Raw genomic sequence first — 14,712 nt, forward strand, 5'->3', positions numbered from 1 at the left:
GGTGGGATGACAGGCCATGTGGGAGGATGATGCTAATCTAACTAGGGTAGATTTGGATAGCTTGAGTAATGATGCATTGCATGAGATAGCATGTGGTGACACGTTTCACGACGATGATGCATGCGCTTATAATGATAATTATGACAGATTTGTGGTCCATCATGTGGGCGAAGCAATTAAAGCACTTTAATTAGATGTGAATTTTCTTCAAAGTATACAAGAAAATATTACTTATACATGGGATTCTTGTAATGTATCGCCAAGTTGTTGGTAGTGACACTTTGCCAACATGATGGAATGCAAATCAAGAACGGTGCAAAAATCAGCAATGTAGAATACAATTGTGCATCCTAATGTATCTCATATACTCCATCTCCTTCAAAGCATACAAGAAAAGATTACTTATACATGGGATTCTTGTAATCACCCACATGTGTGCGATTCCAATAGCCCACTACTTGTTATTCGATTGCTATGATAATTGCCATCTCTTGATGTGTATAGTTTCTTCTAATGATGCTCTTTATCTCATGGTTGTACACTCGTGCTCAATTGTTTAATGGAATTTAACCTTGTCAATGCAAACAAGGAGTCTTAATCCACATTAGGCAGAGTAGGAAGACATTTTTCATATCCAAGGGCCAAAGACTCCACATGCCATTCATTCAGATTCTAGAAAATAGCCATAGGAGGAGAGCCATCATAAATTGACATATTCCAAGTGCAAAGAAAAGACAAAGTAAAAGGCCATGGAGGCAGCATAGAACCCCACTAGCATGTGTCATCGTTAACTTAAGCTTGAGAAATGGACAAAAAGCTTTTATTAAATTGAAGACAAAGTAAAAGACCATGGAGGCACGATAGGAGGAGCCCCATAACCCCCACCCACATAATAATTTTCGAAAGCAGAAGGAGGATGAGCTTCTGATACTTGCATCCATTCACAAGCCAAAAATAACGAGGATTAGAGAGGCTAGTGAGACTCTAGGCATTAAAAGATATCATCCTTGTTACATTCAGCATCAGAACTACATGATCATCTCATCTGACATCGTTGATGTAAAATTGTGTTGAGCTTTCAAAAATTTGAAGCACTCGTGCAAGCATCAACTCTTATAGTGACATCCCTTGACTTTAGAGATGGTGATGGTAGCTAGTAGGTTAACGAGAGGAGTTGAGAAGGATCCAGTCCATTAGAAAAGTGGGCAATGTTTAAGTGCATGACGAGTTGTCACCTTGAATGCCTCTACATGGTAGAGGATATAGGGTATGCAATGTTGGAACTTGTTATAGAGAGTGGCCATTTTGATACATTTAAAAAGTTAGGTGAAACTTGTTTTAGTTTATCTTATAAGGTTGCCTCCTTAGAATGTCAGTTGGTGTGAAAGCAGTGATGGCATTAGTAAGCAAAGCTTAAAGATAGGTTTTCTATTACATTACAATCCTGAATCTTTCTTGACTCATTCTCCACCAAACTATGCCATATTTTGAATTTTCTAAAAGCTTCAACCTTATCCCTAAGAAAATACACCCACATCTTTTGATTGAAGCCATCGCTCTCAATGACAAAAAGCAGGAAGAACTATCCCCAATGCAGTGGTTGGCATTTTACCACAAAGATCTACATGGATAGGAGCCTTTGCTTCTTGCTTTCTTGTGGAAATACATGCCGATGTTGCTTGCCCATTATACAAGCTTCATGTACATCTGATATCTCAGAACATGCTAGTAAATGTGTCATAATCCCAGTCTTTTGCATCTATTTTAGAACTATAAAACTCAAGTATTGCTCCCTAAATCTTTCATGACACAACTTTCTTGTCCTAGCTTTGACTTGGGCTATAAATTATAGGCCTGAGAGAGCTATACCAACCCTTTTGACTTGTCATATGTTGGGATGCTCCGTTGTCATCCATGAACCATCGAGTGCTAAAGAATGTTGTCTTTGAACAGATTTCGTCAATTGCAACAAACAACACTAATTCTGCTTCAACAATATTCTCATACTCTTTCGTCAAATGCTTGAAAGTGTCATTCTTCTCATGTAGTTACTCCTTCGGTCTTTATGATTTGATCACGTGACTAGGCCCTTTGCAATAGAAACACTTTGCCTTTAATTTTTTCTTCTTCTCAGAAGCATTGGGGTTATCGAAGCCCTTCCCCTTGCCTTTCTTTGCATTTGCGACGAAGAATGCAACGTCAACATCATCTCTGGCATTAAAATGAATCCCCTCCTCCATCAACATTATGTAACTCCTCAAAAGTAAGAGGAGGGCTGCCCACATGCGTATTCAGTGAGGTCACCAGACTATTATACTTTGAGAGCTAAGCTTTGATGCACCTTTCCTTCATGGTCTTTTTGTTAATTATGCCTCTAAAATTTTGTAGTTCACAAGAACATTCTCGTTTTAATTTTTTAGGCCAATTCTCGAAATTAGTTGTTCACTTGACCTTGAACTTTGATTTTTCATGAACATCAGGACTCGGGATGCAAACACTTCACAAGAAGGTGTTACTCCCATATGGCCTCCACAACGTCCATGATATTTTTGTTCCTCATCCTCAACTATCTAACACCTATGCCTTGTAAAAGGGAAGTACAAGGTTTGAATCTACCCGCTCCCATAGTGGAAAGTGATGGCATCAAATTTAAGACGGTTACTCCTTGAAATTGCCTCAACGATGTCCATGGCATTTTTGTCCCTTACCCTCAACTATCTCACGCCTTGCCTCCTGAAAGTGAAGTACAAGGTTCGAATCTACCCTCTCCCATAGTGGAAAGTGATGGCATCAAATTTCAGTACCCTTCGCATTACATATCTTTTTAGAAACTATCCCTTGTCCAATGTTTCTAAAACAAGGTGAATGTTATAGGGGGGCAAGAGAGTGTACTTGGAACACATTTACCTACAAGAGTACTCATATAAGCTGAGACTTACCCACTAAAAAACCTTGTGATTTCAGAAGCTAACAGGCCAGTGCCACTTGTCTTCCAATTTCACAGAGGTTCACAATCCCTTTTCTCAACTCGTGAGGGGTAAGGCCTTCGTCCTAGGCACTTCATTTCATCAGCATTTCTCCGAGTGCACATATGAGTTGGGGTGGCGAAAGTATTTCAAAATTCAACATTTCAGTAGCGCAATATACATATCTTGTCCACCAATCTAAAATGTCATCATTCCCCCAATTTCTGTGCATAAATGGCAGCTGAAGTTTAAGTAAATCTTAGAACACCCTCAAAATCTCAGCTACTGTGTCACTCCAAATCTTAGCCTAGACCTATGATGCGACTCCACGAGCAGTTGCTATGTCAGATGGTTGCTTATGGCTATCTATGATTTGGGAAGGCCATACTACTAGACCTCTCTCTAGGTCTAAGCCTGTTGAAATATGGCACTATAACTCAGGCAAATGTACAGGTCACAAACATGCACAGCCAGAACACTTCCTGAACAAAACAAGTGACAATTAGGCCAGCATTAAACAAACCCTATAGCGACAGGCTTACAAACACACACCAGTGACCAAGTTCAGTGTAGAAAGCTTTGCCTCTCCAGACCACATCTGTACCCATAGTAAGGCTTTCATCCTCCATGTTTCAAGTCGTTGTTCTGCTTACTGCGTGTGAACAAGATTATTTTCAACTACTGCATGTGTGTCATGTGGGACATCATTCCATCATAACCAGAAGGTCATTCAGACAGAATCGCTTACACATCAATTGACTTCACTTGCCAGTACAAATCAAGGCCACATTTGCAGAAGTTCCAAAAGGTTCTTTGTAGGGACAATTCCATTGTGCCGGGGAAGATAAATTTCAATTTTACGAAGAAAAAGTTGTTTGCATTTCCTTGGTATATCACTTTTCACTTTTTACAACTTTGTACTATGTGGCATGCATTGGAAGAGTAAAGCCTGACAAGTGAGGAATGAAACTGAACATGGAAACAATCCTACCATGTTTATTTGCTACTAGTACCTAAGATATGATCAAATTGTTTTACAAGAAAGACTGCAAATAATCAACACAAAGAGAAGCCAACTGTTAAAAACAATATGCAACATATTGATCCCGAAAATGGAGGTTACTCTGAAGCCACGGCCATAGTTACAGCTCCCTCCATACATTGGCATACATACGGTCCACCTCCGACATGGAAAAGCTGCTCAATTCTTTCATATACATAGCCCCATTCCCTTGCATGACAAGGCAACAAGGTATGTATTTGTTCCCCACATTAGTACACCAACTGAGGCTCAAATTCAGTAATGTCAACGGACCCAGAATCAACCGGGGGCATAAAATAGGCAGCTAGAATCTCGGATACTAGGGAAGCAACCACTGGGACTTTTTGCAGGCTTTTCAAAAAGTCTGGAGCATCACTTTCCCCGATGGAAATCAACTTCCGGTTAAGAACTACCATTCTGTCAAGCTTTGCCTTGAACTCAGGATTCTCCACGTCCAGAACAGCAGGGAAGATTCTGGCTGTTGTCCTATTTGTCTGCATGAGGGATAGCAAACTTATTCAGGACAAAACCCCAGACAAAACAGAATCGGACCACAACGCAGCGCACCAAACAAGGAGCGATAAAGGCCTTACCTCAATGATAACGTGCATATCAAACTCCTTAGTGTTAAGTCCGATTCCCTCATAAAATGCAGTCCTTTGACAGTCATTAAGGTACATTGTGATATACACCTGACATAAAATAGAAAGCCATGCCATTTCAAGAGCTACAATATCAGAAAACATAAGACAAAATCACCCAAACCACCAGACAGTGTACTCACAGAGAGGCAGAAGAACCTCGACCACAGCTTGGCTTGCCAGTCGTTCAAGAACTGAGGTTGGGCCTTCAAGAGTGCAGAGAAGAAATCGCCATGCCTGTTTTCATCTTGGCACCAGTTCTCAAAGTACTTGAAGATGGGGTACAACTGGTACTCAGGATTCTCCTTGAGATGCCGGTAGATTGTAATATACCTCCAGTAACCGATCTTTTCAGACAGGTAGGTTGCATAGAAGATGAACTGGGGTTTAAAAAAGGTGTAGGTTCTCGCTTTGGTTAGGAAACCAAGGTCCAGGGCAAGGTTGAAGTCCGACAAGCCTTTGTTGAGAAACCTGTATTCATGAACAGGTTATGACCTAGAATACATATGGCCTCTCAGAAAAGGGCTTACGGAAGCTACACAATGAAAGGCTGCAGAATTAAAAAAAAAGGTCTCAAGGCAGACAACCAGTGTCTCATTCGCAAGCTCTGGTCTGCATGCGTTGGCACACTATTACAGAAAACATACAATGCACATACCCAGCATGTCGGGCCTCATCTCGGGACATGAGGGTGAAGATCTCAGCAACAGTGGAATTGGTTTTCTGCAGACAAGCACGAACGAATCAGAAAGGCGAAGCTAGCAGACAATGGGCTTACCATGCAAGGGATCACAATACCTTGTAATGAACCTTGGCCCTGGGAGTAATAAGGAGTAGTTTGACGATGGGATGATGTATAACCATGACATTACATAAGGCCTATGGCGTTGCAGGAAATGGCACAAAGGGTTCAACCGTCACAAACCTTGAGCCTTCGGCCGAGCTCCTTGTATAGAAGAAACCCAGAGAATTCAGCAGTGCACGACCTCTCCAGAAACTCCACAAAAATTTGCCTCATGGGGCCTTGTATCTGCTCCGCGGCCTTCTTGAACTCCGGGTTCCTCACGAAATGGGTCTGGTTGTAGTCCGTCTTAAACTCCTGCAACAAAGCATCGAACTCCTCCTGCTTCAGATTCTTGTTGATCTCCCTGTTGAACATCCGCTCCATCTCATCGAAATCAGTAGTGTAGAAGCGAGGGGTGAGCAGGGTATCTTTTGCGAGCTCCTTTGCGCCCGATTTCGGCTTCTCCTTGGTTGCGGTGGCTTCCATGGAAACCCTGTGCGCAGAGAGAGATGAAGAAGAGAGGGGGTATTGCTTCTGTGTCAGAGAAATTGAGCCCAGGCGAGATGAAGATGGGGAAGACGAAGGTATGGAGACAGGTGAAACGCGGTTAAGAGAGAATTCCGCAGTGCAGGAGGAGGTGAGAGCAGCCATCGCCATTGCCATCGCTGCAGAGGAAGCCTCTTGCACACCAGTGATGAAGAAAACCTCTACTCTGCTACGTCTACGCTGCAAAACACCATAGCTCTAGAGATAGCATTTAGTGGATATGTTGATGTAGAGAATCGCCCGCTTTTGGTCCACGTCATCTATCGATCCTACGTGGCTTTATCCCTGCCATTCCCAACCTCTCCCCATTGGCTCCCCTAAGATATTGCCCCCATGTTTTATCTCAGCCTCATTTCTCCCACAAAATATTCCAATTGCAAATATTCCAATAAATTAACCACCACCACATCATCTGCTTCTGGCTTCACTCACTAGGGGGGCCTCTTCACACCTTTTCACTAACCAGGTGGAATGCCTTCCAAGAAATTTCATGCCTCATATGATCCAATGCCCACCTCCATTCTCACGAGAGGCCGACATACACACTAGTTTTACGTCAACATGCAACTGACTTGGCTAGGCCAAGTGGTGAAAGTATCAAACTATGTGCACAGATGGGAGCTCTAGTTCCGGTCTAACCATCCCCCCAATCGTGATGGTCGCTCTGCAATTGGCTTGAGCACACCACATGAAATTTTGCTCACTCACATTTGTGACTAGATAATGGTGGTGGGCGTGTAACCTCATGTATTGTGAGGTTTAAAAAACAAACTATGCGTTTATGCAAAATATATTTTACCATAAAGGTCCTTGGGGTGGTTTGTCCGATGAATGCTTGTGAATTATCCCCTAAATCCCTTGCCTAAGCATGAATCAAGGGCATTCTCCACACACACTTACACCTTAATCCCTTCCTTTACTATCATTGCTCATCCTGCTACTTCTTCTTGTCTAATTGATCGTCTTATTCCTCCTCCTCATTATATTGTTCCATCTTCCACACCCTCCTCTTTTAGTGTTGTCAATGCACATGTTGGTTGCACTACTTTTCCTCCTCCTCCTCCTCCTACTGCTCAATCTTCCTTCTCCTCCTCCTCCTTTGCTTCTTCCTCTGTTGTTATTGCTCTTCCTCCTGCTCCTTATTCTCCTTCATTGCTCCTCCTTTGCCTCTAATACTGTCACTAATAGTCCTACTCCTCCTCATTGTATTGTCTTACTCCTCCTCATTGTGTCTTCTCCTCTTTGTGTGCTACTATTGCTTCTCCTCTGCTCCACACCCTCCTCCTCTAGTGTCAATGATCCTCCTCTATTTAGTCTTATTGATGCAAGGGTTGTTAGTAAGGGATTTTTCGTCGTGCCAGTCGCTCAACCTCTTAATGGTGAAGTTATGCATGCTTGCACTCCACTCCATAGTGATCCTCCTCGATTCATTAATTCACAAAGTTCGTAAGGGGTGCAGCACTTTGAGTTTGTAAGGGTTGTGGCACTTCGAGTATAAAATCTTCATCTTTGTTGTGCATCTTTGAGAAGTACACCACGCCATAAAATTCAAGATAATGGGATGCTTGGCCATGGTGTAGATGAGGTTCAAGGGCTCTAGGAGGAGAGTGCCATTGAAAAACATCATACTTAATATCAAATGAGGTTCAAGGGCTCTAGGAGGAGAGTGCCGTTAGATGAGGATATGTGACAATATTTAGTATGGTCTTTAGAGTGTGGGGATTATTCGATGCATCATTGCATACTGAATATCTAAAGAATATTCTTGAGTTGATAGATGTCCAACGATATTCAGTATGGTCTTTAGAGTGTGGGGATTATTCAATGCATCATTGCATAGTGAATGCTTGAAGAATATTCTTGAGTTGATAGATGTCCAACGATAAGATTGGTTTTTAGGGTAAAAGGTAAGTATCCATAGATGAAGTAGATGCTTCTGCATAGATAGGATTGGTTGTTGGGATAGAAGGTAGAGGCTTTTGTATAGTGGGGGTGAAGCTACCCAACATAAGTTCTAATTGTCCAGTCCTAGTCTACAATGTAGCTTGCGTTTCTAGTGGATTGAGGATTTGCTATCCATCCTTTCCCAAGCAATATTTCATTCATCATTAGTGCACTCTTAATAGAAAAAAAACACTTTTAATTTCCATAGCTCTATCACATGCTTGGGTTTTCATGAGCTATAGCTTTCCAATTTTAATCGAATTCTCATAAGCCAAGTCTCATAAGCTATGACTAGTGTTGAAATAGCAATGTGTGAGGGTGCAACAAGTGTAGAGCAAGGGGGAAAGCATGCACATTAGAAAGGATAAAGAAAGACTAAGGGTCCTAGCTCAAAGGTTTATTTATATGGTTACATGTAGAAGGTGAAGTTAATGGTCAAAAAGGTAGCACATAGAAAGCACAAGGTGGCACATGGAGTGTAAGCATTTATTGACACATGGATGGCACAAGGTTGGTCTGTAACTTGTGGATGAGGGCTCCTTGAGAGCTATGAAATCATATACTCCTTCACTCATTTCAGAGCTTGATTATGCAATGCAATTAGTATCCTTCTTATTGTTCTCTATTGATTAAGCTTTATCCTTTGTTCTTGATTAGCATTATCAATTATAATAAAGTTGATATTAGTGTTTAACCCTCCTTAGATCCAACTTTTAACTCGGTATCTTATTAGGTGATTAGGGTTTGCTTAAGGATTGGTTCATAGCACATGGTACTACCTTTGAGAGATCAATATCGAGTCTTAGGTATCCTCAAGAAAACAAAGTCTCCTTCTTTGAATTCCAATGGCCTTCGATGTGCATCTTCATAATGCTTCATCTTCTCTTGAGACTTCTTGATGTTCTCTTTGCATGTTTGCAAAAGAGTTTGCATTCTTTCCACTTCCTCCCTTGCATGTGGATTTGCATTCTCTTGCTTGAATGTTACGATTGGTACATGCACCTTGTAGCCATACATAACCTCAAAAGGCATCATTCCAATACTACTATGATAGGTGCTATTGTAGGCGAACTCCGCCAAATGGAACCAATTGTCCCATGCATGTTGCATTTCATAGCAATAATGCCTTAAGTAAGTCTCAAGCCACCTATTGACCCTCTTGGTTTGACCATCGGTTTCCGGATGATAGGCCGTACTAGGAGTCAACTTAGTGTCCACGCTAGAAAACATTGTACATCAAAATGTGCCCATAAACTTCACATCTTGATCACTCACTATTTGCGGCATACCATGCAACTTAAACACATTTTCCATGAATTGGTGTAGTACCATAGATGACGAGTGTCTCACTTTTTTGGTACAAAATGGGTAGCTTTTGTCAATCGGTCAACTACCACATAGATACTATTCCATCCCCTCTTGGTGGAAGGCAAGCCGATAATGAAATCCATAGCAATATGCATCCATTTACCCTCCGGAATAGGTAAAGGCTGAATCAAACCACCGGGCTTGTGTGTGAGATCCTTGTTGAGTTGACAAGGCATACACTTAGCAACATACTCTTTGACTTCCCTCCATTGGCCTTTCTAATGAAAGCTCTGTCTTATGGCATCATAGGTTTTGAACAAACCCAAATGTTACGCCATGGGAGTAGAATGCATCTCATCCATGACCTTTTTCTTGAAGAATGAGTGGGGTACAAGATACACCCTTTCCTTGTGATAGAGGAGACCATTTTGGAACAGAAAATGAGGTAAATCATCACAAACACCATGCTGTAATTTCAGCACTTTTTCTTGAAGAATGAGTGGGGTACAAGATACACCCTTTCCTTGTGATAGAGGAGACCATTTTGGAGTAGAAAATGAGGTAAATCATCCTCACAAACACCATGTTGTAATTTTTGCACTATTTGTGAAGCCTTATCTCATCAAGCGTATATTCCTCTTGAATCTCCTCAATCCAATCATTATGCACTTCTGTGATGTCTGATAAAGAACATGCCCACATTCTAGAAAGTGAATCCGCCACCACATTCTCCTTTCCCTTAATATATGTGATCTTAAAATCATATTGTTGAGAAGGGTAGCCAACCACCTTCTTTGCTTAGGTGAGAGATTTGATTGTGTGATAGAAAGAATTGAAGAACCCTATGGTCACTTCGTACATAAAACTTGCTTCCATAAAGATAGTGATGCCATTTTTTGATTGCATGCAAAATAGCAAATCATATCTTGGTCATAAACATGCATCTCCATCTCTTTGTCATCAAGTTTGCGGCTTTCATAAGCAATGACCCCATGGTCTTGATACAACACCACACTAATGCCTCTTCCACATGCATCCTCTCTAATAGTGAAAGGCTTGGAAAAATCTGAGCATACCAAGATAGGTTCCAAAGTAAGCATTCTTTTCAGCTCATCAAAACTCTTTTGTGCCGTTACATCAAAACTCTTTTGTGCCGTTACATCCCAAAAGAATGTCTCTTTCTTCAACTTACCCATCAAAGGAGCCGCTATATGTGCATACTTCTCAATGAACCGGTGATAGAATAATGAGAGACCTAAGAATCCCCTCACTTGAGTGAGATTGATGGGAGTAGGACAATTCTTCACACATTCCACCTTCTTGGGGTCCACCTTTATGCCATTAATTCTCACAATGTGACCAAGGTATTCCACCTCTTTTGCCACATGAATGTACACTTGGTTTCTTTTGCATACAATTGGTTGGCTCTTAATGCATCAAATACCTCCTTCACATAAACCAAGTGCTCCTCTTCACTCTTGCTATACACTAATATGTCATCGAAAAACACCAATACAAACTTGGTTGGCTCTTAATGCATCAAATACCTCCTTCACATAAACCAAGTGCTCCTCTTCACTCTTGCTATACACTAATATGTCATTGAAAAACACCAATACAAACTTGAAGAGATTTAAATGGTTGTAGCACTTTGTTCATCAATGCTTGAAACGTGGCCGGTGTATTACATAACCCAAACGACATCACCATGAAATGATAGAGACCTCTTTCAGTACGAAATGCCGTCATATGCTCATCCCCACTTTTCATTCTTATTTGGTGGTAACCGGACGACAAGTCAATCTTGGTGAAGAACTTGGCACCCTTCAATTCATCTAAGAGATCATAAATTCTTGGGATTGGGTGCCTATTCTTGATAGTGATTTTGTTAACATCCCGATAACCTATGCACATTCTAAAAGTCTCATCCTTCTTCTTCACCAATAAAATGGGCGATGCAAATGGTGATTGACTTGGTTCCACCCAACCAATATCTTTAACTTGCTTTGCCACTTCATCTTTCTCCACTTTTGATAATCTATATGGAGGTTTGTTGACTGCATCGGCTCCAACTCAATGATGGCATGATCTACCTCCCTCATCGGTGGCAAGCACTTGGGCATATGAAACACATCTTCATACTCCTTAAGTAGCTTCTTCATGCCCACATGTGTAACTTTGCTCTCTCAAATCCCTTGATTAGATATATCAATCGATTCAATCTTGCTTGATATGTGTGAATCATGCAATAAAATCTCTAATCAAGGCATCAGCCATTCCATTATGCATTAATTGTCTCAATCTTGCTAGCTATGGTGTGGATTCCCAAACATTATGAAGCATGCATTAATTGTCTCAATCTTGCTAGCTATGGTGTGGATTCCCAAACATTATGAAGCATGCTTACCCTAAATCCCCAAACTTAACCATGGAGAAACACAAAACATAGCTCATAAACCTTAAGAAGGCTCACCATTTGTTTCAAGCTTTGCAAGATTGAAGCCATGCAAAAGGAGAAGACTCACCATTGTCCATAGCATTGATTTTTGGCACTCAAATCATAGTGAAGAAGCTCCCGATGTGATCAAAACGGGTGCAGCCCCTCTGTAGAAATCTCAGTAGAAATTGGCAAGAAACCCCTCCATTGCAAGTCTAGATGTTGCTAAACCTCTTACACTTAGTTAAGCATGGATTTGGTGCCAAATGTGAAGGGTAATCGGGCTGTAGAAACACACAGCTGAACAGCCCTCCATAGCCAAGAAATCGCCAAATCGCCCCACTAATGCAAGACCTAATGTACCATTATGCTAAGTAAGGCTTGTAACTAAGCTTGGCTAAGCTTATTGGCCACTTATAATCGTTGAATAAGGACATGGATTTGTGCAAAAAAAATGCACTATAAGAAAACACGAATTTGGCTAAGAAAATGGTGATGAAATGAAGCTTTCTTGTGCTCTACTTTGAAGAGGAAGCTTAGCACAATCAAAACCCTAAGGCAATGCTTTGCTAAAATAGATTGAAGCCCTAAATTCCTCCAAGGTTAAGCAAGAAGAAGAGGAAGAAGTAAAACATTTTTGGATTAGCAGTTAATCATGGATTAGCAAATTCCCCCAATTTTGGTCCCGACATTCAAATTTAATGAGGCCATCCCCAAAAAATTTGGTCCACCATAACCCATAGCCCCAAAAGCTTATGAAAATGTGAATTAAAAAGATCAAATCAACTCAAGGAGGATCACCATATCCCCATTTCTTGATCAAGAAAATCAAGAAACTCAAGAAAACTCGAAAATTTTCAAAAACATTCCAAGAAAGTGGATCAAATCAAAGCTCTGATACCAATGCAAGAAAGCAAATGACCCACTCAAGACATGGAGTAGATAACATGGGTGTAGTCACCAACTTCATCTCTAAGGGAGAAGAACACCATAGAACCTTGGGCATAAGAGCTTTAAGAAAGGTAATAGTAAAAAATGATCAAAAGGTTACAAGCCCATGAGCTCTATGCCTCATATAACCCAAGGCCCTCAAAATATACATGTAAATATGTCCTAATCTACTTCATTACAAGCACAAGTGCTCATTTCTTGCACACAACTAAGTGCTCATTTCTTGCACACAAATGATAGCTGTGATTGAGCAGCAGTAGTTTATCTCATTTTTCATAGCTACACAAATAGCTATGTGAGTGGTTATCCTCCATAGGTAGCCAGTTTGGCGGTTTGTTTTACAACACAAAGCAGCACCTTTGCTTGCTTATTAATGTAGCACCAATGTGTAAGACCAACATAAAAATTTGAAGGACAAGCACCGCAAACCAGGTAGCTACTCCAGTGACGCCAAACCTAAGCCTAGAACACAATGCACTAGCTCAAACACATTGCTAGCTCAAACACATTGTTGACAGATATAGCAGGAGAGAGAGAAAGAAAGTAACATAAGTGGGTTGTACACATATCTCACAATAATAGCAAGAGGCAGCACTAGGTCACAATCTTGGAAAAGCTCAAAGACATGTGCATCTCTAAGGGAGAGAGAGGCATCTGGGCAACATTGAGTACTATAAGTGTGAGAGAGAAGCACAAGGAGGTTTTCTTCATTCTTTATATAGCAAATTACTATGTAAGTAGGAAATTTTACAATATCTCCTAGTTACATGAAAGCATTATCTTCTCGTTATCTAGGAAATTGCATTTCCTATATACCTCATGGAGAATTGGATGGATTCTCCATGTCATATATAGAAAATGAGGTCGGATATATAGAGCTCTCTAGGAAATATTGGAGAATTGGATGGATTCTCCATGTCCTAATTAGGAAAGGAGGTTGGATGTATAGAACTATCTAGGAAATAGGACATGGATTCTCCATGTCCTATTTAGGAAAGGAGGTTGGATGTATAGAACTATCTAGGAAATATTTCCTTTCCTAAATAGGACATGGATTCTCCATGTCCTATTTAGGAAAGGAGGTTGGATGTATAGAACTATCTAGGAAATATTTCCTTTTAAATGGATAATTGGATGGATTTTCGATTTCCTATATAGAAAATGAGGTCTTTATGTAGTAAATGCGGTTGCGCATATAGAGCTATTTAGGAAATATTGCGCATATAGAGCTATTTAGGAAATATTGCCTTTTACATAGAGAATTGGATGGATTCTCCATTTCCTATGTAGGAAGTAGGGTCTATATGTAGTAAACCAATAAGAACTCATCTTTATATATCAACCCTTCATCTGTCAAAGCTGCGGTCTATGATGTTTGTGTATTTCCTGATATTAGGAGATCAATCGCACCAGTCTTGTTCTGGAGACTATATTTCACATAGCTCTAACACCCCATGTTGGCAGCAACATTAAGGCAATCTGTTTGGGCACCTTGGGCATATAAGGGGCAAGGATGCACTTGGCCTCTTCAACATGCAGGGCATGCATTTATAGAGGATCACAAGGAATGAGTCTCCTTACAACCTAGTATAAGAGCTCTATTTAGGCACCTTGGGTATGCAGAAGGCATTCCATTGGGGCTGAAAAGCATGGTGTCATCCACACCAGTGATGATCAACCCTTGAGGGGCTGGGGAGGAATCTTACATCCTCTCCCACTTGAAAAACACAAGATGTCCTCATCTCACAAACTGGGGGTAATCCCGCATCAGTTCGGCTTCTTTCTCCCAGGTGGCGTCTTCAAAAGGATAGAGCTTCCATTTGACTAATAATTCTCTCAGAATTCTATTCCTGAGAACCTTCTCTCGAACATCAAGGATTTCTTCATATTGGAGTTCTGTATGTCCTTAGGGTTGAAGAAGTTAAGAGTTCATCATTAAGCACATGATTCGGGCTCGGTACATACTTTTTAAGTAGGCTGACATGAAATACATTATGTACTTTGAGATGAGGAGGCAGAAGAAGTTCATAGGCTAAGCCACCTACTTTCTTTGTAATCAGATACGGCACACAGTATCTAGGGGATAACTTTTT

The 14,712-nt window shown here is 40.8% G+C and overlaps 1 protein-coding gene across 1 annotated transcript; it reads right to left on the reverse strand.

Moving 5' to 3' along the window:
• Positions 1–4,022: 4,022 nt before the first annotated feature.
• On the reverse strand, positions 4,023–6,196 carry CRD1 (dicarboxylate diiron protein, putative (Crd1)). The gene is made up of 5 exons (XM_086824303.1): positions 5,575–6,196; positions 5,308–5,372; positions 4,793–5,120; positions 4,602–4,700; positions 4,023–4,502 (listed from the first exon to the last, which is right to left on the reverse strand). Exons 1-5 carry the CDS (start codon positions 6,094–6,096, stop codon positions 4,239–4,241), a joined length of 1,278 nt encoding a protein of 425 aa, XP_086680429.1. The 5' UTR covers positions 6,097–6,196; the 3' UTR covers positions 4,023–4,238.
• Between the last annotated feature and the right edge of the window lie 8,516 nt (positions 6,197–14,712).

Source organism: Cibotium barometz, chromosome 30, assembly GCF_041138505.1.
Source record: "Cibotium barometz isolate CiBa-2024 chromosome 30, ASM4113850v1, whole genome shotgun sequence".
NCBI classification, from domain to species: Eukaryota; Viridiplantae; Streptophyta; class Polypodiopsida; order Cyatheales; family Cibotiaceae; genus Cibotium; species Cibotium barometz.